Source organism: Mus musculus, chromosome 4, assembly GCF_000001635.26.
Source record: "Mus musculus strain C57BL/6J chromosome 4, GRCm38.p6 C57BL/6J".
NCBI classification, from domain to species: domain Eukaryota; kingdom Metazoa; phylum Chordata; class Mammalia; order Rodentia; family Muridae; genus Mus; species Mus musculus.
This window is the reverse complement of record NC_000070.6, coordinates 84,265,884-84,289,923: the sequence shown is the minus strand read 5'-3', so window position 1 is coordinate 84,289,923 and position 24,040 is coordinate 84,265,884. Positions and strand designations below refer to the sequence as shown.

The window sequence follows — 24,040 nt, the reverse complement described above, 5'->3', positions numbered from 1 at the left end:
CTGTGTCTGGGTCCCGACACAAAAGGAAGTGCTGTGCAGAGAATTTGTTTGTCTGAAGGAAAATACTTGCTGACAGAAAAAGGATATTTTAGTTGCCACTTTTATTGTAAGGACTTGGGAGATTAGCCAGTGCCAGCCACACAGAAGCTAGAGATGTGGTCTTCTAAGTACAAGAGGAGTACAGGTGCGGCTGTTTCACGAGACAGCCGACACATTGATGAGGGACAGTATGCTTACTATACCTAAACCTTTTCACTTCAGATTTTTATCACATGATAAGTGACAAAATTCCAATTGAAAAGATATTATAAAGTGAGAACTTTTTATTCTTGATTTTAATTTGACTTTCTAATTAATAAACAGATCTTTTGATCCCAGGTTAAATTAAAAAAAAATTTCAGTTTGTCTTTTTTTTTTTTTTTTTCTTTTTTTGGTCAAAGAAAAGCATTCATCCTGTTGAGATGATGGCTTACATTAGCATAGTGCCGTGAGGGTAACTGCCACCAAAAATCACAAGAAACAGTGTCGCCATTGAGTCTTCCTGACTCTGGGCAGAGTGGGCCTTGAAACATAATTAGATTCCTCTTTCAGACTTTAACCATCTTCCATCAATGATGCCAGCCAGCCGCTGTGTCCACTTGTGCAGAGGCTCTCTGGTCTTGTCTCTGATCCACCTTCAGTTTACCTTTCTGAGTCTTCTCTTTAACCGTTATGCAAATTTCAGAGAGCCTGTCTTCCCATCCTCTTCTTCAGTCAACTTCGACGGATTAAAACCATGAGGACTTTCTTACCTTTCTCTTTAGCCAACAGGCCTTTCCAAGAAACTCTCCTTTGTCGTTAGACCTCCTTCTCCAAACTATTTCTTATTACTCTGAAGAGGCCTAGCTTCATCCATTCTTGACCTCACAGTGTCTTCCTTGTATAAATAAAGCACCAGAGAGGACACTCCTTGTGGGCACTATCCCTAGGACAGCAGTAATAAAACTTCACAAGGTTTCCTCCTTTCCTCAGTGTACCAATGCCTTATCCTTCAGGCTGAAATACCTTACAGGAGTTGGAATCACAAGGGGTTGCGTTGTCGTCTTCTTCGGCATGTGAATAAAATGGAGACAGGAAGATTTTAGGTAATATGGTTTGGGTTTGACAGTGAGAGAAAGACATGCATGTAAGGTTTGTCAGACTGACAGTAGACCAGTTTTATCAGAGGTGGCCTTCTGTGTATACTTGTCAATAATGGTATATTTAATCAATCAAAAGTCCACATTAATGACAAAGAACAGGCTAATATGTACAACCCATTCACCTAATCACTAACTAGCTGGGAAAGTGACCTTTTTTTCTGAGTGAATGAGTGAAATGTAAATCATTTTCTCTCTGAGGGGCCTGGTGCTTGAAGAGGATTACCACATTTCTTCCTTATTTTTCCCCATGGTTTTTTGTTTTTTGGTTTTTTTTTTTTGTTTGTGTGTGTGTGTGTGTGTGTGTGTGTGTGTGTGTGTGGCTGAGTTGTGGTTCTGTCAGGGAACAGCAGGCTGGGTTGTAGAAGTATCGATATGCCCCATGAAGAAGTTCTGACCAAGTGGCCTGGAGCTGTAGTGTTCATAAAAGCATGATAGTCACACTTGGCAGAACTTAGTTTACCTGGGCTGTCATCTCATCCTCTGACTTAATCTTTCTTTGATCCTTAGGATGACTGGGCACTCACCCATTTATAAGAAAAACCCATATATTTGCTTCTTATTTGGAGTGAGGGGTGGCAGACCAACAGCTAAATCAAATTCTATTTGTTTTCCTCAGTTTGCTCTTCATTTTGCTTTGGTGATTAGAGATTTTAAAACCCCGTCGGTTGAGATGAATGGTCTGTATAGAAAGACATTGTCATCCTTGCGACCTTTGTCTGTTCCTTTGTTAGCATCTCACAGTCAGTTTGTCATACATTTTACCAGGAAGGTAAATGCCTCCTCTTGGTCTTTAAGGTATGTGGGGGTTGGTTCAGCCAGATGAATAAATTTTAAAACAAAATAATATCTGCCTAGGGTGATTTATAAATAAATATGAGGCAACCATTGATTCCAAGTGTGAGCCTTCTTCTTGATTGCTAGTTAAATCAGTCCGAATTTAAACATGTAAACTTCTTGATTTATATGGAGGTAAGACATCTGTATTTGGTTTGTTAAAACCTGCTGATGTCTCCAGAACTAAATTTGTTCATGTATAGGCCTCTGGGTAGCCATAGCTAAACACAGAGATGTATAGGTTCTGCTCACCTTATTACCTGACTTCCAGCCCTGTACAGGTGTGCAGGAATAAATTAGCATCAGCCCCTCCGACGAGCCACTGCATATATTAACAACAGAGGTGAAGATGTGAGAGCATGCTACCTGCCTCCTGTTATCACCTTCTCAGCAGCGCAGCATCCATTTTTCCATCATTCTCTACGTTTGGAAACTTATAGAGAACTTTTATAGAGAGAGCTTTTCAATAAAGACCAGGCGACACCTCCAAGACATGAGCCACTTAGCACCAATTCAAGGGAACTATTAGTATATGTGCTCTAATGTAATTAGCTGTCAAATAGTGTGTTAATCCTCAGAGGAGAGCCTCTTAATAGATAACTGCTTCACTGCCTACATTGTGCCCAATCAGATCTCACTTCCCTGTTTTCAAAATTCGTTATAAAGTGGAGTTGTGTAGGTCCTCTGGCCTTAAGAGATGTTTCCCCACCGGCTCCTCTGTTAGGTTTCACAATAGAGCCAGAAGATCAATAGGCCTTTTGTACTGATCTCCATTACTTTCCATCAAAAGCAAACAAACAAAGTAAATCCCCCTCCTGAGTAATTGCTGGTTGTGCCCTCCTCAAGCAAAACTTTGGTAGTAAGATAAACTTCAGTGTCATTCTTGTCCCTGGGGTTCTTTTTATACACTGGGAGAAGAGCAATGAGCAAAACGGTCTCCTTGTATCATGGGGAGAGACTCTGTCAAGCCTAAAGTGAGCCTTGGATCTTCCTAATGACCTCCTGCTGGCCTGGCTGGATGCAAGACAAGCTCATTTAAACCTCTGCTGACCTTTCACTCCTCCAAAAGAACTGCTGCCTTCACTGCCACCATCTTCAGAGCTGTGTGCCACAGAGGCAGCACTGGGGCCAGCAAACCATTTCCCTTGCACGTGCAAAGAGGTATTTTATCAATGCTGTGGACCGAAGGCCCTATTAAATCTCCTGTGACTGTGCAGCTCTTACGACAAAAAGAACGCTTCCAAACAGCCTTAATACTTGCCCTTCCCTAGAAAGGATCAGGCCATTGTTTTTTTATCAGCATCGTCTGGAAAATTCTGGCAAAATACCAAAGAAGGCATATCTTTAGTATCCAGGCAGTATGGTTCATGACATACTGACATGGCAGCCAAGGGGTTGTTCCTGCTTCCTGTTTCTGGGCCACCAAAACTAGTAGGCTATTTTTTTTTCCTGTTCCTCTTTCTTTTGTGAAATGTCATTTGGCATACTTGTTTTTGCAAATTCCTTATTGTAGGAAAGTGGTGTGGGGCTACACATACACATTAATATTTTCTCAGGTAACCCTGGTAGGATCCCTTCCTTCTAGTCACCTGTGTAACCCTGGTAAAAAGCTTCTAACCAGCTACCTTTAAGTATCGTTTGCTCCTTGTTTCCAAAGACAAGGAGAGACGTTGTTGCTGAATCTCACTCCAAGTTTGTCCTTATTGTTTTCTAAGACTACTCAGAAATAATATGATGTTTTCCCCTTAAGACTCTCAGGACCTTCAAAGTGACGAATATGGCAGTCTGTAAAAGAAGTTTGCACTTGCCAAGAAATTATAGTGTTAAAAATTTAAAAGGAGATCTAGTGACCTTGATTCTCTAGTGCCAAGACTTGAGAAGCCAGGCATGCCAAGTTGCCAAGTCAGTGGAAGAGAGAACACATTTCAGGAAAGGACAGTTTTTTCTTCAGTCATTTCACATAAGGCTACACTTTAGAAAAATACCTGCATTTTATGTCCTAATGCAAACTGCTTGAATTAAAACGAGAGTTGTAAATTCCTGGTAAAAAGCTGTCAGGCTGATGTGTTAGTGATCTTAACTCTAGTATTTTATGGAGTTTATTACTTCTTTTATTAACTAAGGGGGAAAATGTTACCCATTCCAATTTAATTCTTTTTCTTGCTTGCTCTAATTTTTACTTTACCCTGGGAGAGGGAGAGAGACAGAAACAGACAGACAGACCAAGTGATTTTACCTGAAGGCATGTGGGTGATGGCTGTCTCACCTGTGCATAGATACATCTGTACCATACCTGGCTACTGCGAGTCATACTCAACAGTCCCATGTAGGAGCACCATGTGTGTTTATATATGGAAACACACTTAAACAGAAACACCCAGATCCATCTTAGAAAATGATAGATGAAGTTACTCCCATCACAGTGGGACACAGGAAGCTTTTCTAAGTAAAACTGCAGAGATGGAGCTAAGAACAGACCCTGGGAAGGAAGCCTCTGAAGGCTGATGGTTGGATGAGCGAGCTGCTGTAACTCTGTCACTCAGGGGCACTGCTGGGTCACTCTGCTCACTAGTAATTGTGTTTTACAGACTTCTAAAGCAATTGGCTCAGTCAGTCCCAATTCAATAAAAGTAGAGGGAGGGAGGGAGGGAGGGAGGGAGGGAGAGAGAGAGAGAGAGAGAGAGAGAGAGAGAGAGAGAGAGAGAGCGCGCGCGCACACTTTTGTTCTATTTTTTACTTGAAATTATTTCATTCAGCAGTCTGTCTTTTTTATTACCAGGACTTGACATTAGCACTCCAAGCTATATTAGCATCCATTTCAGCAGTTCAGTAATGGTATTAAAAAAACACTTAACTTCAACGGTGAATGGCTGTATGACAGAACCATAAAAAATCCACATTAAAAAAAATCTTATGTATTTGTCCCAGCAAATTATTTTTCACTTGTTTAACCACTTCAAAACTATGTTCTCACGACGAGTGCTCCAAAGAACCACCTTCTTTCTCAGAGTGGTGGACTGCGCAGCTCTGTGGGCTTGGGGGCCAGTGGGGTTGGGGGAAAGAAGGGAACCCCCTGGTGAGAGGAAGGTAGGGCTGTTGTTTACCTGTAGCTAGATTACCTTCCATTCATCAGCAGAGATGGAATTGGCAACCTCAGAGCACCCAAGGTGAAATTCTTGGATCTTGGAGCCTGACTGGGATTTGATTTTGAACGAAACACTCTCCAAACTTGGGAGCGGAGCCTAAGTACTCTGGCACTGTGGTGTGCTCATAAATGACTACATTAGGTTCTAAATTTTGATTAAACCTTCAGTAATTAATCAATGCTAGACATGAAGCAGTTGGCAAGGTCCAGAGCTGCAAAATGTTTAAGACATAAAACATTACGAAGTAATTAGAATATGCTCCTTCAAGAGAAGGGTTGCCTTCACTAAAGAGGTAAATGATAGCATCCTGTTTATTGTGGATGTAGGCAGCCAGAGCAATATGATAAACTGCTGGAGATACACATATCAGTAATCATCCACATTATTAGTACCATTAATCATAATTCCAAAAATATGACAGCAGCAGCCAACTTTTTGACCAATTTTGCTTCTGCCTGTTGGCCATTATAACTTCACTAATAGACCGCAGAGCTCCTTTGCGTGGCAGTTTGCATTGAGAATGGAAGGTTAATTATATTTGAGCTGCTGATTTCTTCTCTCCTTGGAAAAGGCTTAGCACTTTGACAATCCCAGGAGCTCGAGGTTGTTAAACCAGTAAAAGTACTTTATTGAAATTTTCTTTGTTGGTGAGGAATGAGATGTTTCAAATGAGATATAAGCGCCAGGCTGGGACAGCACTAATGTTTCTTGCTCCAAAGTGATCCTTGGACAGCAAGAACTTGTGGTTCTTTGGACCACTTTACCTTGTTGTTTCTAGTCTGCCCCTCGGTAAAGAAGAAGTTCAGCAGTATACAGTAGAATACCAGGAAGCTCTACCAGATTAGCGGTAGTGTCAACCATATATGTCAGAATAGCATGTTACACTAATAGTTACATTAAAAGCATATACACTAGTAGAATAGTGATATTAGGAGCAAGAAGCAACTCTGTTAAAATACTGTGTGTATGACCACAAGGAAAAATTCACAAACATCTTTTGGATGCTTCTGCAAGTTAAAATGTTTAGCAGCAGGTATATGCTACCAGTGGGCTAATTCAAATATCCCATGTCTCATCGGGCAGGCTGGACAGCACATGAGCAAATATGAAGATGAGATTATGCTTGCCTGCGTTTTCAAATTCATGACTTTGATTTTCTACACACGGTTCTACATAAGGCCAAGGCTAAGTGATAGGGATAGCCCTACAGGATACAGTCTCTCTGCATGGGGGAGCTTAGAAAACCCTGATGCCACCTCTTAAGATCACAAACTGTTTGAATGATACAAAACATTTAAAAACATTTTCTCTCAGAAATTATTTTCTTTTAAAATGATCTCAGAAAGAAATCAATACCCCATATTTTACACAGGAAAAAGAAAGAAAACTTAAAATGGAAGACAGATTTGAATGTGAAAAAGCAGTTTATTCCTGTTATTGGGGGAAAATCTTCTAAATTATTTAAATTAGACAATAGAATATGGAACAGAAGATGCGAAGGTTGTTCCTTTTTTCCAGCCTCCGTAGATATAAAACTTAAAATTACAGCTCCGATTATCTTCCCAGGAGGCTTTTCTCTCTCTTATCTGACAATAACTCAGTAACTGAGCACCGGATGAGCTGCCTGATACAGAAATTTCCCAAACTGTGAAGGCATAGCTTGTTCACAGTGTAACACTCCCCTTACATTGTAGCACAACAGGTACGACAGAACAAACAGCACCCTTCAAAAGCCTTCTTGTGTGAGATACAACTGGGCCTTAAAACAGTTAGGGAGCAGGCTGTCGTTGGATATCAATTCTGTACTTAACCTGAGCATGCAACATACACACTCTCTGTCTACCCATCTGCCCTCCCACATGCCATCACTGTGTTAACATTTTTATGCATTCCATAGCCATGACAAATTGTTTTCTAACTGTAGTGCCAAATTTAGTATGCAAAAGACATGTTTGCCTCTGCCAACAAACCAATAATTCTCACTAACATCTTCAGAGTTACAGCATTTATAAAGTTGCAAAGTGGAGTAAACAAACCATCTGTTTGGCTTTTCCATAGATGTCATGCTTTCTTATTAGCATATTACGATTCATTTAGTAAACAAATTTGGTGATTTCGTTCATGTCAAAGTTAGATCGGAAGCCTGAAGATGATTAACATTCCTGGGACAAGCACATTAATACATTGCTTCCTCTGCAAAGTTAAATGGCTTCTCAAGAGAATCGCCCCTTGTTGACAAGATGAGACTGTCAATTTTGTTTGCCTGCCACGTTAGGGGCCATAAGGGGATGGCAGGCTCTGAGAGAGGGGAGTCGTGTAGGCAGCATAATTCACTGTGAATTGAGAAAAGAAGTCTAATTCTGATAAATGGTCGACCCCAATACATCCTACCTGTTATTACAACAGACGTGCCGTATCTGTGCAGTAAATTAGTTAATCCCCTAAAGGGTTTGGTGGGAGCTTATCTTCAAGTGAATGATTTGAATGTAGAGGGAACTGCCTGCGTGACCAGTATGGGTGATTTGTTTTATATTGAAAGGGGTTGAAATAACTGAATTTCATAGTTTGTTAATTTGCAAGAACTTTCTTAGTTCTTATTTCTTGCATTAAGTATGCCTTTCTTTTGGGGGGTTTGAGAATTACCCACTAGAATTTTACATTGGATCTCTTCCTCTGCTAGGGGAGGGTATTCAGACTGTCTGGAGAGAGTGTTTAGTGAAAATTCTGGAACAACTACAGTTTTGTTTTGAATTGTTTTTAGGGAGGGGGTAGTGCTAAAATGTCATTTAACTCATTTAGGTGTAAGCATGCGATTAATTAATAAATAGTGATACACTTTGCAATGAATTCAATAGTCAGTATTGTAGCAGCTCAGCTGAGAAGCAACTGAGAAGTAGGGCCTGTAATCTTCTATTTCTGAGGATTTGAAGAGTGGGTATACATTTCTGTATGGAAATATTTTCCTAACCAATACTGCATTCACATCAGGCACATATACTTTCTTAGATTTGATAAAAATCCCTTTTACTGCCTTCTCCCCTTTCCTCATGCACATAGACAGCTGACACTTCATGTCCAGCAGTTCTGTACACGTGGATTCAACCAACCACAGACAAAGAATGTTAAATGCACCCAACAGCATCCAACACATAGAAACATTCTTTATTGTCACTATTTCCTATATGATGTAGTACAACTATTTGTATATCATTTATGTCACATGGGAATCATATGTAATGACTTAATATACCATGTAGGATTGTGTAGTACCCTTGGAAATACTGTCAGCAGTTTATATAAGGGACTTTTAAGAATCTGTGAATTTTGGTTGGGGGTTTATGCTGACCTAATCCTTCAATGATACCAAGGGATGACTGCTAACACACACACACACACACACACACACACACACACACACACACATCATCATCATCATCAATTCATCATTATCTCCTCCTCCTCCTGTAGACTATGATCATTTTAGACAGTATTGAGAATATTTGGCATACATTTGTGGTAGATTACAAAGTGGAGCAAGAAAGTAAATGCAAAATGTAATCAACAGTGAAGCCTTACTTCCATTTTAACCAAAGAATTGTGTAATAATAATTCACTAAACTCAGAATGGCAAAAAAATAATTTAAAAGTAAGTATTGGACATTTTATATAATATATTAGCTTGATTCATGAATTTGTGAAATCAGTTTCTGACCAGCTGTCTTAATTACTTTCTACTGCTGTGATAAAATACATGAAGGGTCAAAGACCCTTAATGAAACATGGTTTTATTTACTTTAGAGTTCAAGGAATAGTCAACTCTGGTAGGAAAGTCGGTATAGCAAAAACCTGAAGCAGCTGCTTGCATCATATCCAGTCAGGAAGCAGAGACAGTAGATGCCTATGTTCAGCTTATTGTCTCGTTTTTATGCAGTGTAGCCTAGGGAATGGCACCACCCAGTGCAGGTGAATCTTCCCACTTCAATTAACCTAATTAAGGTAATCCCCACACACATGCTCAGAGGCCCATCTCTCAGGTGAGCCTGGATCTCTCTAGATTTCAGGTTGACAAGTGAGAGTAACCATCACATGAAAATGAACAACTAGCAATAAAACCACCTGTTCTTCCCCTGTATTTCAAAACCAAACTCAAACTCTGTTTTTTTTGTTTCCATTTTTGCTTGTCAGACATTACATTAGTTCACGTCGAGCATTTGAGCGAGAGGGGGAAATGAGAGCACAGCCTAGAGTGCTTGTTTTCTTTCCCTGGCTCTGGGCATTTGCTGCATCTTCTGTGCTCTGTGATTGATTGTACCACTAAGGTTTCCTCCAAGAAACAGAAAGGTACACAGCATGACTCTTTAGTCCAGAAGCTTAGGTGTTAGCACCCTGCCCCAATCTAAAACCTTACTACATTTTGACTTTTCTGGGTGTAAGTTTTGGCAGATTTGATGTTGAAGGCAGAAACTCAGAGAACATTTGTAACTCTGTGTGTAGCCCAGGGTAGATGAGTATTTTGAGCCTACGTTCTGTGGTGTGCCTTGAACTTTACTAGAGTGTCCACTTTTGCTCTGTCACTATCGTCATTACACAAACACGGGAAAAATGCTTCTGTCTCATGACTCTCTTCTGCGCTGGGTTGGGGAAACCTCGTGCCAGACTTGTATGTCTTACTGATTGGATGCGACCTGTTTTTCAAGGCTTCCACTTGTTCTCCTGTTCTCTGATGGGCTGACTTACAACGTATCTGTATTTTTGAAAGTATGGGCTAAATCTTAGGCCAGTGTATGAAGCCCTTTGTACCCATGATTTTTTTAAATCTCATTCCTTTTTTTTTTTGTATGTGCGGATAATCTTCTTCATAGCTGTATCTATCACCTGCTTACTCAAGGCAGGCAGAGGCAGCTTCTTATATTCTTCATGCTCTTAGTCTAAATGTTGACAAAATTTAAGTCTTCTCTTAAGGTAAATGTTTGGAACACTGGATTCCTTTCTTTTCAAAACCAAGCATTATCCTTGGATAATGGATCCTTGTGCTGGGCTCTTCCTATTTGCAGCAAGCTGTGCCCTCCCTCCTGTCTTTGGGCTTCTTTTCTCTCAGCATCTGATTGTCAGTAGTGAGTTCTTTCTGTCTTCCTTCTTTTTACCTCTTCAGTTTTGCTGATCCAATTAAACTTGTAATATTCTTCAAATGGCTATTAACCCCGGGTCTTTGAATCTCACGAGGACGGTATTTTTTATGACAGTCAGTGGTTTGAACTGACCGATTAGAGGGTCTGACAATAGGTCTTTGTTAAAGCCAAGCGGTCCATTTGGTAGAGTGAGAACGCTAACCTGAGGAACAGGACCAGTTCCTGCTAGGAACCTTGGTCAGCCCACTTTCCTGCTCTTCTTCCAACCCCAGCAATAGCATGGCAAAGACTCCCAAGTCCAAGGCATGGGGCTAAACCAGCAGGCTTCCCCCAGCCCATTCTCCTCACCCCATCCATGTGTTTTGCATATGGCATTTGGGAAGATTATTAAACAAAAATGAAATAGATTAAGAAGTGAACATAAAAGAATCAATTCTCTTGAACTGTGGTTGCATAATGGAAATCGACTGCTGTGAATGAACCCATGCACTGAAGTTATGAACAGCAAAGTTAATGCACTGCCATGAGTTCATCTTTATTATTACATTACACCTGAATCAATTGATAAAGTAGCTTTTTTTTTGTAAGCGAGAGATGGCACTTAATTGAATAAAAGTCAATGTAATTATATTAGCAGAGGCCAACAGTACTGCTGACAGCGGAAAAGGGACACTGTTGCACCGAGTGCCAGAGCTGGTCTCCACATTTCTGCACATCGTTTGGTTGACAGATATTGAGGGCTGGTACATCATCTAATTAGATTACAGTCCTCTTGTGCTGCATGTGAGAAATGAAGAGAAAAATCTCTTCCTGGTAACATATCAGTGGAGATGTGTAAATTCACAAGTCATCTTATGGCAGAGGTGTCCCTCTGGGTGATCAGCATACCCTCTTGTCAATGTTAATTTATTCTTTCCTATTCAGTCTGTCTTGATGCAACTTTTGTGTGTCTGGCTGCTGTTTTCTCAGCAGCGAACCTAGGAAGTGCAGTGACTGCGGATGTGTGAGCAACAGCACAGAGGTCTAGACTGCAGTCAGATGTGTGCTTATGAAACTCGGAAAGGGTGGGTGTTAAAAGTAATGAGTGACGATAGGGTTTCATGAGCTGCTTACAGTTGGCAGACTGTTTTATCAATAGAGGAGCGATACACATTTTAACTATCTCCACGTTCCTTCTTGTTAAGCCCTGGTGGTATGTGTCTCCCCCGCATGACATTCTAAGAACTTCATGGTAGGCACTTTCTGCACTCTGCTTAGCAGTGTACACTTGAGTCACCTGACACCAGGGACAAGTGGCAGGGGGGTGTTAGGGGAAGAGAGGGTGAATGTCAGAACAGGACTGTGGTGACAACATCTGTTTATCTACATTCATACATCCGCACACTGCATGCATCTGTTTGGAACTCATTTATGGATGATGCTGATGCTGTAAATTCGGTTTTAGCTCATTTGATTTATGGTTTTTGGAATATTCAGGTGATCTGAAAATCAAGACAACATACAGATGATCACTTATGACAGAAAATAATTTTGAGATCAGACAATTTAAATCCCTATTTTATTGTTTAAGTTTTTTAAAACCGGATGCCTAGAATGTGAATTTGTTTTCTCTCTCTCTTTCTCCCTCTCTCTCTCTCTCTTTCTCTCTCTCTCTCTCTGTCTCTCATTCTTGCTTTCTTTTGTGATCGATTTAGCAAAAGATTAGAAAGCTGATCTTATTGTCACAAGGTAAGCTCAGCCTTCCCAAGTGCAGCGTGGAGAGGGCTGCCCCCCTCTGCCCCCTCCACCCAGAGTGCTGATTGTCTCATGTGGAAAGGTGGGACACCTCTCCCTCCTTTCTGGTCCTGGAGGCACATACCTCTCACACATCTCTAGGAAATGTTAGCTATACTTGGTGCCAATTGAAGTGGCTTTTCATTATAAGTAGGAGGTCTCATGAAGTTAATGCTGGCCGTTTAGGTCATTTCTACTATCACAATTAACTTCTCTAAGATGCCAGCTTCTGACGCTGGCAAGTTTTATTTCCTGTTTCTATATCACTTTATTTTTTGGAGGGTAGCTTTCAATTTAGGGACTTGGCAAATATCTGAGCATTTGCAGGTGGAGAGAGGTATATGCCCAAGGGCGCTTTAAAAGTCAACGGGGGATGTAAATACAAGGCAATGTTTTCAGATAAACAGTGACATGGACTTTTCAAGTGAGATCCCTATAGATGCTCTGGGAATGAATCTCACCCTTTTAAACACAAGCAAAGCTTTCGGTGAGGTTTTGCTTGTCAAAGCAAGGGTTCTATTTGTCAAATAAAGGGAATATATGTCATTGTGTTTGAATTTTTTTAATTTACTGTGCATTAATTTTATCCTTTTGGATTTTTTATGGGGGGAGGTAGGGGCCGGATATTTTAGAAAATAGCAGCTTATGCTTTAAAGAATTAAACCTTGAAATAGCATTATTTTATGAAGACAGTTCAATACTATAAAATGTAGTAACTTTTGAAAAAATAAATGTATTTTACTATTAGATTTGACTGGAATTCCAGATAGGTTCAAGAAAGGATCTCTTAACTATTTGAAGTCACTAATTTGCTAAGACTTTTTTTTTTAACTATAAACATGAAATACAGGAGAGTGAGGAGGAAAATTTTTTTTTAAAGTTAAACCTAAATTACGTACACCATTTACGTTTTGAAAATGCTCATCTTTTTACACAGTATTTGCTGCACCAGGAACAGTTTATTTGCTGTTCTTTTCCGATTTTAAGTACATTTAGACTGTTCCATTGAGACGAGGAGAGAATTTCCATTCTTTTACCCTGTTTCATGTTTATTCTCCTGCTCTTATTTAATGTATAAGCTGTCTGCTGCGAGGTCCTCTGTGGCTGACACACTAACAGGAACAGCCATTGAGAAAAGAGTGCCGGGGTTTGCCTTCATCCTGCGCTCTCTCTCGAAGAACTTATTCATAAAAATTACTACGTTAATGGAAAGTCCCCCTTTCGCTCCTCCCACCTGCACTCACTCCCAGATCCTGAGGATGGAGGGGAATGCTTGCTTTTCTGATGGTGTAATTAGGAATGAATGTGCTTATTTGGTGCTTAATGAAAGTTGAATCAATTTTAAAATGCCCTCCTTTTTCTCCCCCCTCCCCACTCCCTGTGCGCCTCCCCCCTCCCCTCTTGTTTTCCTAGACACAGTGCCAATATAAACCTGCATCGTAAACTGTTGACCAAAGAACTGGATGACATGAGCCTGGACTCATCGCAGCCCTCCCTTAGCAAGGACCTCCGGGATGAATTTTTGATGAAGATCTATGGTGCCCAGCACCCTCTGGGGCTCGATGGCAGGGAAGATGCCTCCTCTCCCGCAGGGACTGAAGACTCCCACCTGAATGGGTACGGGAGAGGCATGGCAGAGGACTACATGGTCCTTGACCTGAGTACCACCTCCAGCCTCCAGTCCAGCAGCAGTGTCCATTCCTCCAGAGAGTCCGATGCAGGCAGCGATGAGGGGATTCTTCTCGACGACATCGATGGCGCGAGTGACAGTGGGGAATCCACTCACAAGGCCGAGGCCCCCACCCTCCCCGGCAGCCTCGGGGCTGAAGTTTCAGGATCTCTTATGTTCAGCAGTTTGTCTGGGAGCAATGGTGGGATCATGTGCAACATTTGCCACAAAATGTACAGCAACAAGGGGACCCTGCGGGTCCACTACAAAACTGTGCATTTGCGAGAGATGCATAAGTGCAAAGTCCCCGGCTGTAACATGATGTTCTCCTCTGTGCGAAGCCGAAACAGGCACAGCCAGAACCCCAATCTTCACAAAAACATTCCCTTCACTTCAATAGATTAGTCCCAGAACGGACACTCCAAATGCCAGCTCTCACCAGATGGCCTACATGTTTGAACTGCCATAGCCAGTGTGTGCTTCCGCAGTGGGGCACATATGTGTGTGTACATATGTGTGCCTCTGTGTCTACACTTGTGCACACACATACTTTCTTTTCTTTAGATAAAAATGATAAATACTAGGTGCTTTTGAAATTTTTTTCTTTTTCCTTTATAGTTTTGGGAGAGGGTGGATCTTTTACTTGGGGTAAAAACAAGAGTGCCCTTTTCAGCACACACACACACACACACACACACACACAAACACAACATAACACACAAAGTGTGCAACTAACCCCAATTTTGATAGGATAATTCTTGGTCTTCTCCAAAGAGACATTTTGTTGTACCTATGACTGTTGCCTGCAAAAACAATAAATAAATAAAAGGGGAAAAAAGAGAAAAGAAACAAAAAGGAACTTCTTACAGTTGTCTTTTGTGAACTTTAGGGTTTTGAGAGAGTCTTTAGTTAAAGCATGGCAGATTCACCTGTAAATATTTAGCCTTGAGAGGCCAATGATGTAAAGCAATTGTATTGATGGTTCTTTAACTCTCCTTTAATTTTGGCAGTTACATCCAGCTGTTAGATATGCAGGAAATAAATAGTTTGCTGGCTAGTTCTATTCATTTTTGTTAGCATTAATGCACATTTTCTTTAAAAAAAAAAACAACAAAAAAACAAAAAACAAAACATGGTCTTGTTTTTCCTAACCTGTTAGATGTAGTGGTAAAGCTGTGCTGGCATGCTTCACAGCACAGGTCTGATTTCTTAAAAATGTCCTGTACCAGTACGTAAATCCCATCATGCACTTTGTTCGTACGCTAAAGGGGATGTGTAATACCCAGGCTTCCTTTTACCCAGAAACTACCGCCATACTTCAAGGAGCATCTTTCTTTTAAAAAACAACCCACTGTATGAAAATGGTCTGGTCAGTAAAGGGCACAAATGCCCAACAAAAAGAGTATTAGTGTTAACACAAAACTGCCAACTTTGCACAAGTTTTCAGAAAAGAAAATACAATTAGTCACTCAACATAACCACATGCCAATTCTTTGGCCACCAGAAAACCGCTTAAACACACACACGCACACGCACACACGGTGATCCTTTTGAGTGCCGAATGTTATTAGAATCAACATTACATCCTTCCTCTATACACGTTAAGTCCCAGAAAACAAAATACCGCGGTGTGAAAAAGCCAAGGTGTTCCTTTGGTAGAGGCAGGATAATATTTCGGGCACAGTAGCCCAGATTGCTCACTAAAGGAACAAAGCTGCCTACAGTAGGAGACTGGACTCACTTCCAAGGCCCCAACCCTTATCCTTTGAAAAGAAAGAAAGTCCGAGCTGATTGGTCTCTTGTTTGTCACAGTAGCACTGCCAGTCAGGCCTGCTTAATAGAGGAAATCAAAGTTCCCAGCAGTTCTTCATGGAAGCTCTGAATGCCTGTGCTGACCTTGAGCTGAGCAGCCCCCTTCTCCAGGGGCAGAAGACAGGGTCTCCCTGCGTAGTAGTGTTTTGTGTTTTTCCCCATGCAAATTTGTCAGAGAGAAATGAGAGCAAGCCTGAAACCAAGCAGTGGAGAGTGAGGACAAGGGTGGGTGGGGGACACTGCTCTGAACCTTCTTGTTTTGTTTTGTTTCTGATGTTTACACATGTTGCCTGAGCTGGTTAACCACATCAGCAGCCTCAGCTACCACAGCATACTGACTAAGTGAGGATATTTACTCAACCTCATAGGTAGCCAGAACTGCTGGGGTGTGCTTGTGGACTGCGTTTGTTTTATTGTCTTTTTTTTTTCCTTTGGGTGGGGGGGTGGGGAAGTGGGGAGTAAACACTAATATTGTGTCAACCTACATAATAGAAAGAGAATGTATTTTTTTTTCTTCATTTCATGGCCTCAAACATTTCTCCCATCCGTGTAAAACTTAGAAACACCCTTTGTTTCAGTTTTTCATATCATTTCCATTTTTCATGTTTTGTAAAATTTTTTTCTGTGTTCACATCAGCATTCACTTCCGTTACATTTGCCAAAGGAAGCTGTCGATATGTTTCTGTTATTATTCCTGTGTGACTTATTGTACCTCACAGTATTTATTTGTTTTGTTTTTTTTTTCCAAAATTAAGGATCATTCATTTGGGGGTTCCGGATATTTTCTGTTTTTCAGAATTTTTTAGCAGTAGACTATTAGCGATAAGCTAGGTGTTCCTAAAGCTTTATCTTTGTCTCCTTCTGAGGAAGCCATGGTTCGGCTTGCTTCTTCATTTATCCCACCTTGAGGAAAGTCCAAAAGCATTTGCAGGGCAGAAGAAGCTGTCACACACAATGTCTGTTAAATGCCAAATGTTTACGGTAAAAGCTGAGGAATTAGTAGTAACTGTTTCTGTTTCCCTGTCCCTTTGATTCTCCCAACCCTTAGCTGCTTTGCTTTGTTGTCATGTTAAACTGAACAAACGTGTCCCTTCATTTTATAATGTACAAAACTCTGTACAGTATGTTTGTGAATAATTGAACCAGAATAATGAACATTTGTTTGCAAACATTCGGCCCTCTTAGCGTTCTCTATATTGCTGCTCTGTTGCCCTGATACCAAGTGCTGGATTCAAAGAGAATTGAAACACATTGCTGCAATCTCAGCAGGAATTGTGGAAACTGTGTTTTGGAGTGTGTGTAGACTAAGCCACACCTTGTTTTCTGAACACTAATAAGGATCTGTGTTTGAGCAACTTTCAAGTGTTACATTCTTAGAAATGTGAGAAATCACCTCTACAAAAACTCAGTGTTTAGTCTGTTTAAGTGAATGCCAGTAAAATGTCAAACAGTGGTCCTGAGTGAGTCACCTAGCTGTCAGGAGGTCACATCAGCTTGCAAACCAGGCTCAGGAGAAGCATTTGTCACTTGCCACACACATGGCTAATGTCTTTCGCCAGGTCAAAAAGGTACAAGAGTAATACCACTGAAGAAGTTGTTCTTGCTAGGAAACGTGAGTGTGTGCCCGTTTGACAGAAATGGCGCTAAAAGCCAGGCAGCTGGCACTTTCTAAGTGTACCCTATGAGCCACTACTTTTGTGCTTCACATTCCCAATTGTTTGGGTGGCCTTTTCACAACCACGTGTTCCAATATAAAGCCTATTTGCTTAAAAAGAACGGGGAAGTAGGTGGATGTAGATGATGAGATGGTAAACCGTGAGATGTACAGTTGTACTCCCAAAGTATGGCTTGTTCTTGGGTGTGCCTGCGTGCAATGAGTTCACTAAACTGGCGTTTCTCCTGGACAGAACCTCCAGGGCTTACATGCAGATGATGGGATGAAAAGACCAGACAAGGTCTCCATCTCTGTCCATTCTGACATGTTTGTTTGTTCATAAAAAGTTTCCTGTCCCTAGACAGTTTCTAGCTACAGCCACCCTTTCCTTTCTGACAATTACTATGAACATGTGTTCATCCAAGTAGCCTTCTCCCATTTGATTGGTTTTTTTTGCCCATGTTTTATCATGAGTACAGAATTACTCATACATGATATTAGTTATGCATGTTCTCCAGCTGATGTTGAAGTATATTGTTTTGATCACTTTAAACTATGTTTTTGTAAATATTAGAAAGGTTGTGTCCACTTTGGGGAATATCTGCATGCTGTGGAAGGAAGAGAGCAAGGAACAAGCTGGATAATAAGTAACCTGGCTTTGGAAATGTGGTGAAAGACCCTGACACTCTTCTGCTGGTAATTGTATTGACATAAACGAGTCCCATGTAGCTCATCCGCAGTCTGAGTTCAGCTGCCCTGGTCCTTCTGATCCTTCTTATGGTTTAAACATACAAGCATTCCCTTCTCAACATGACTAGCTTCTCTCTAGACGTTAGTACCAGTGACCTAGTGGTGTGACTTCTTTGGTCATGTTTTCCATAAGAGGAGGGAGAGAGACCTCTAGCCAGTTATAACCAGTTAGTTAGTGTACACATTGTTTCGAAAGGGAGGGTCTGAGTCTGTGAAGAATGGGCTGGCATGGCCCCATTGGACTCAGGAGAAGTCATATAATTTCTCCTCTCCATCTGTGTACTCTATAGGTACATGCCAGGCACATAGATGAGAACGAGGGAGGACCCTTGGCGGTTCAAACACAGACAAGCCAATAATCAGACTGAGATGGACACAGCACACCTGAGCAGCCCTTGATCACATCTAGTCTGCCAGCATTGTGTTAAGTTGAATGACAGTAAATAGAATCCACCTGCCCTAAGACGTGTAGCATCTGCTATTGTAAAGGAATAAGACGCCCAGGAGAGAGAAGGACTTCCATCTGTGACCACACCCTGTCCTTCAGAGCGTTTTAAAATTATGACAAATTTACTTTTTCTCCAAAATAGAAATATTTAAATTAGTGGATTTTTCTCTTTCTCTCCCAGTCTTTGTTTTTAGCAGGAGGGATCTGAGTAAAGAGGGCAAGAAAAGGCAAAACAAACAAACAAAACACTGGCAAGTCTGCAGTTCTTGTAGAAGAGACAGATCTGACTCTGGTCCTGGCTTGAGTGTAGCTGGAAATGAGAACGGCTAATGCATTACAAGTGTTTGTTCAGGAGAAAAATCAAAGTCAGCTCTGCCTCGTAGTGGGTGCCAGCCCAGCACATCCATCCTCCAATATCCTGCAGAGTTCCCTGTGACCAGGCGAGCCGCTGCATACACCGTGGGAGGACTTAACACTATCTTACGTTCCTTATGGGTCAGGATAGGCAAAATAGGCAGGTGTGAGTTTGTTATGATTATTATTTTTGAGTGAGAAGTAATGGCCAGGGTTCCCTTGGGACCACAAAGACAGAGGAGTCACCTCAGTGAAAAGGCCAGTGAGCGATCCCACACTTTAGTGACAATGAGACATGGAGAAGATGCAAGTGCTCTCTCTCTCCATGTGCTGCAGCATCCTAGAACGTTGTGATCACAAAACCGTGTGGCTGATGGTCTTGTGATGAAAATGGACGCTGAGGCACAGAGGTAACTAGGTGCATATTTCCCTAAGAATTTTAACATTCTTGCTCCTGACCTTGTTAAAATATATCTGCTACGCGCTGGGCTCATGTCCACCCTTCGTGTCGTTGCAGAGGGCTTACTCTGGTGATACTCCGTAGCTCCCACTTTTACAGCCGGCAAGGATGTCCTGGTCATGCCCACACCCACACATTCAGTCTCCATCCTGTCCACTTATCCTCAGTCTTCCCACAAAACTATGTTTGCAACCTTCTGCAATAATTGGCTGACAGATGATGTCTTTTGGAGGGGTTAATTCTTAAAATTCCAAATGCCTAATAACAGGACTTAAAAAGTCGGGCATTTTTACAAGTACACCAAACTGAATGCTGTTGTTCATTCATATATATATATATGTGTGTGTGTGTGTGTGTGTATGTATATATATATTATATCATATATAAAACATACATTTGAAGCAGCACACTACAGTTATAAGACTATTCTTCTCCAAAGTGTTCTTATAAATTCATTTGACCTTTATTGCAGGGCAAAAAAAAAAAAAAAAAATCATAGTGTTCAAGACAGGCTCAGTTTGTAACAAATAGCGGACCATTACAAAGAGGAAAAGCAAAATCCAGGGCTGAGCAGCAAGAAGCTTTGGTTCAATTTCACCTCATATCTTTCTAATAACGTACTTGTCACTTTATTACCTTCCAGTAATGTGAACGCTGCTGACAAGACTGTCACACTAACAGCAGACAACACCCTCTCTGCTCCGGCCCCAGTTCTCCCGGCTACTTATTGCCCTGGCCCTGAAGGGACACAAACTAATAGTGTGCTTTCCAGTTCAGCACTTGGCCATCAAATATAAAAGGATGCGTAATTGCCTGTTTATCCCTGGTGAAGGGGAAATTGAGTAGAGGGCCAGGCTTTCCCACCAGTTGCCTGCTGTACACAATCATTCACAATCAGCCTGCCTCCTCCATCTCTCCTGCCTCTTTCTGTCATCCTCTCTCTCCCCCACCTCCCTGTTTCTTTCCTCCAAGCACATATGCACAACGACTGTGTTTTCAGGAATCCTAAGGCTGCTTCCATGTGCTCTCCCCAGCTATTAAGTGGACAGATGACTTCTTACATAAAGGGTCAGTAGAGAGTTGCTGACTGTTCTCGGTTACTTTGAAGTAGTAATTCAATCCCATGTCCATCCATTTGGGGAGTGTTGGGTGTGGTCATTGCAATTGGGGAAAATTTTCCTGCACAAATAGGAGGAGGTTGCCCATATTCTGTGAGGAAAGGATTAGAATGCTTTTCTTCCTGGTCAAAAAGTGTGTGTGTGTGTGTGTGTGTGTGTGTGTGTGTGTGTGTGTGTGTGTGTGTGTGCTGTAAACAAACTGCTCATGAATGGTGGCTGAAAAACACTGTTTGGGGAACCTTAAATGTTTGGCATTAAACCATTTGCTAAGTGTACACAAGTATCTTTCAATAATGGACTCTAAATCCATATTTAACAAGATGGATGAACCTGTTTGCCAAACTGAGCGGACAATCAGAATAAGATAGGGCTCTATTATTTGAACTGTAGCCATTAAAACAGTGAAGATCTTATATTTGAAAGGCAAATTCTCCATTTTAGGAATTTGAGAGAGTGTAAGCTTTACAAAATTAGAGATCAGAGGCTTGAAGGAAGGATGGTAAAAATGTTACAGCCCAGAATACCTGGACCCAGATAATTTGTCGCGCTGGCTATTTCTGAGTAAAGGGTGACTTAGCGGTGGGTCAACAGTGACTAGTTTTAGTTAAGTGGAATGAAGGCTGCATTTGCACACCTTCTGCATGGCTGAGGGATACCCCGCTTCCTCCCAACTCCTATGGCTATAAGCAGTCACATTCCAGGTAAGGTTTTAGTCAACTGAGAGTGACACGTGGAGATGTGTCTTTGTTGTAGACTTGCAAGGAAAGGAAGACAGATTTTGGGACAAGTAACATCAGATCGATGTTGACAATGCTGTGCTAAGTCACCTCATGAGCCAGTCTGAGGACTGAAGAGAAAAAAGCACTTTGAAAAAGGACTTCGGGTCTGAGTAAAGACAGTGTGTTGACTTTTGTTTTTAATTTCCCTCCTGTGTATTTATAATAAGCAGTTACCAAACATCTTAATAAAGTAATTAAAAACTTGGTTGCCAAAATTGCACAAATTCTGCAAGCTAATTCTAGCCTTGTCCCCTGAACTCTGCATAACAGGGATACAGAGGACATTTTATAGTCATAATGCTTTCTTTAGCTAAAAAAAAAAATGTTGAAGGGAAGGAAGAACAGAAGATGGTATTTTAACAGAAATGGAGAGAAGTAGATAGTATAAAAGTATATTTCTTCAAGATAGAGAGAATCTAAGTGCTATACCAAGATTTTATAAGGCTTCCTGTTGCCAAATGTGATGCTGACTAAAGACACCTCTAAGATGGCAAAGGCATCAATTATTAACCGGCTCTGCCCACTTCTGTTGTGGAATCCAGGGGTGGAGAGGATGCTCTGGGGAGACCCCTGTGTGGGAAAGAGAGCTCTCCTCTGCTGGCTCTGGAAAGGTTTTCAAGAAGGTGAAAACTCCAGCCCTTGTGCTGCTCTCCCACACACCCTGCATGGTGAACTGACCTGGCACTGTCTTTGTGGCACTAACGTTCCTGCCTCTTCTTTGCTAGGAGACAAAGCATCCCCCTACCCATTCCTGAATCAGCGCAGTGGCTCATGTAAGCCCTGATTCACAAGACACGATGCTCCTGTCTGCCTGGCCAATGTGCTGAGTAAATAGGTTCACTTGAGATGTATAAACCAAGACTGACTGTTTATTCTTTTAAATTCATACTCTGCTTGGAGCATTTTTGCATGTCTTTGTACAGAGTCCTTCATTCTTCTCATTGCCTGTCTTGATCTCCTCTGCATCTCTCCTACCCTCACTCTTGCCCTTTGCCCTCCTGTTACCCACTCCCCTCCAAAAAAACAAATAAATCTTTCCTAGGGCAAGTGGGTAGAACACTCCCTCCCTTGGCCTGGTTTTGATCACTTTGGATATGTGTGTGTGTTCTACCCTGCCCAGGTTTACATAACACGAATTAAGCAAATGAGATGTTCTAGTAGTATGTATTAACAAGATAGGACTAGGATTCCTTGTATACAGTACACTCACTTTCCTGTGCAAACTTTGGTTCTCCTGTCTCAAGAGGAAACTTCCCTCATCCCACCAGTGCCAGTCTCAAGAGCTGTGGATGAGTTCACTGTGGGTCAGTGGGACAAGGAAGATAGAGAAACCAGGCAGGACTTGGGTCTGTGGGTTGTGGTGAGGTTCCTCACTTGGCTGAGAGAATATGGAATTCCCCCTTCCAGCCCCCCCACTCAAACCCTCTGTTGCATCTCTAGAAATGAAATCATTAGACTCAGCTTTTGTATTTCATACTGAATGGATATGGATATACCCTTTATCCATGGATGAAGGAAATTGAAATATCTTGAGGGAAAGGAATTGTTAACCGGATATGTCCCTTTCTCACCTAGACTTTAGAGGTTTGGTCCTCTTTGTTTCTATTCTCATTTGCATAAGGTCTCTTCCACCAAGCCTGCGGTAGAACCAAAATCTGTATCAGGAAAGGCAACTGCACCAAGAGATGGGACAGCTTGCATCCCCCACCTAATAATTGTGACGTCGGTAGCTTCATGAATACTGTATGTCTTTTAATCGAGGGTTTTGTTTTTGTTTCACCTTGTGGTTTGTTTCTATTAGTAGTCTAAGGTAATTGAAATTGTTTATTTACTGTTTCCTTCGTTGGTTGTATTTTCTGTACTATAACTGTCTACAGTATGTCTTTTGCATAAAATGCATAAGGGTTTGGGGATGTAAATGGAATTTTATTCATATTTTGTCCAAATACCTCTTGTAATTTGTATCAAAATTCTTGTACAATTTTTATATTAAAGATTTATCAGTCACTGAAAGCTTCCGGCCTTTTGACTTGAAGAAGCCTTGGTAAGCCTGAGTTTCCTTTCAGAGTTCTACCTGTGGAGCCCAGAACCATTTGCCCTAGTTTTGTTGCCCTTGGCTAACTTAGAGCCAGTCTCCTGTGGGGACTGGATCATGGTATTATCAACAGACTTCAGGAGACAACCTCATCTCCTGCTCAGAGTCTAAAGCTGGATCACAGCCACAGAGACCTAAGCCAGTCCCAACAGAGCCAGCCAGACACTACCCCAAAGTTTCCTTAGCAAAGCTCACACTTTGGGGTGCCTCTTCTATGTCTTTCCAAGGAGGCCTTCCCCGAAAAAGCCCTTGTCATCCTTTTTAAGGAGAGGAAGACAAAAGGAAAAACTCTGGCCTTTGTGCTCTAGCTTCCTGAACATGCAGTCCCCCCCTACCCCGACACCCCAACATGTACATTTCTCATGCTAAATGCTTGCCTTTCTGTTGATATTCTCTTGCTAGGTTCCCCCCCCCACCCCCCGGAGATTGTGCTTGTTAGAATCTAGAAATGAAATGATCAGAAGGAAATATGTCATTTTCTGCGACATTTCCTTCTCTTGCCACACTACTGTGGGACAAAAAGAAGCTTATCGAAGTTGCTTTTGTTTCCTCAGAGTTTAATCTTGCCTGAGCTCTTAAACCAATCATGCTTTTAAAAGCCTACTGGAGACCATGACCAAGTCTCCCCTCCAACTGGGCATTCTCTGCTGTCTATACCGAGAGCCAGGCTGCTTACTTCCCCTGTTTGCTCTGGCCTATATGCAAGACCATAGCCCATATACACCAGAGCAACCCACTGGCCCACACCTCTGGGCAGGCTGCTTGAGGGCAGTCCCAGTAGCTGCCCAGCTGCAGACATGTCTGAGCAATGGTCCCTCCCAGGACAAGAAGAGTGTCA

At 41.6% G+C, this 24,040-nt stretch overlaps 1 protein-coding gene across 20 annotated transcripts in view; it reads left to right on the top strand.

The window, feature by feature from the left end:
- Bnc2 (basonuclin 2) overlaps positions 1-23,120 on the top strand; it is a 409,226-nt gene extending 386,106 nt beyond the window's left edge. For 14 of the 20 annotated variants that reach the window (XM_017320205.2, XM_017320209.2, XM_017320204.2 and 11 more), the window contains one exon: positions 13,477-23,120. In XM_017320205.2, the coding sequence (XP_017175694.1) occupies positions 13,477-14,137 (661 nt within the window). In that variant the 3' untranslated portion in view covers positions 14,138-23,120. Of the gene's footprint in view, positions 1-11,984; positions 12,019-13,476 lie in introns of all 20 variants that reach the window. The other 6 variants (NM_172870.5, NM_001369083.1, NM_001369084.1 and 3 more) reach the window with 2 other exon arrangements.
- Positions 23,121-24,040: the final 920 nt, after the last annotated feature.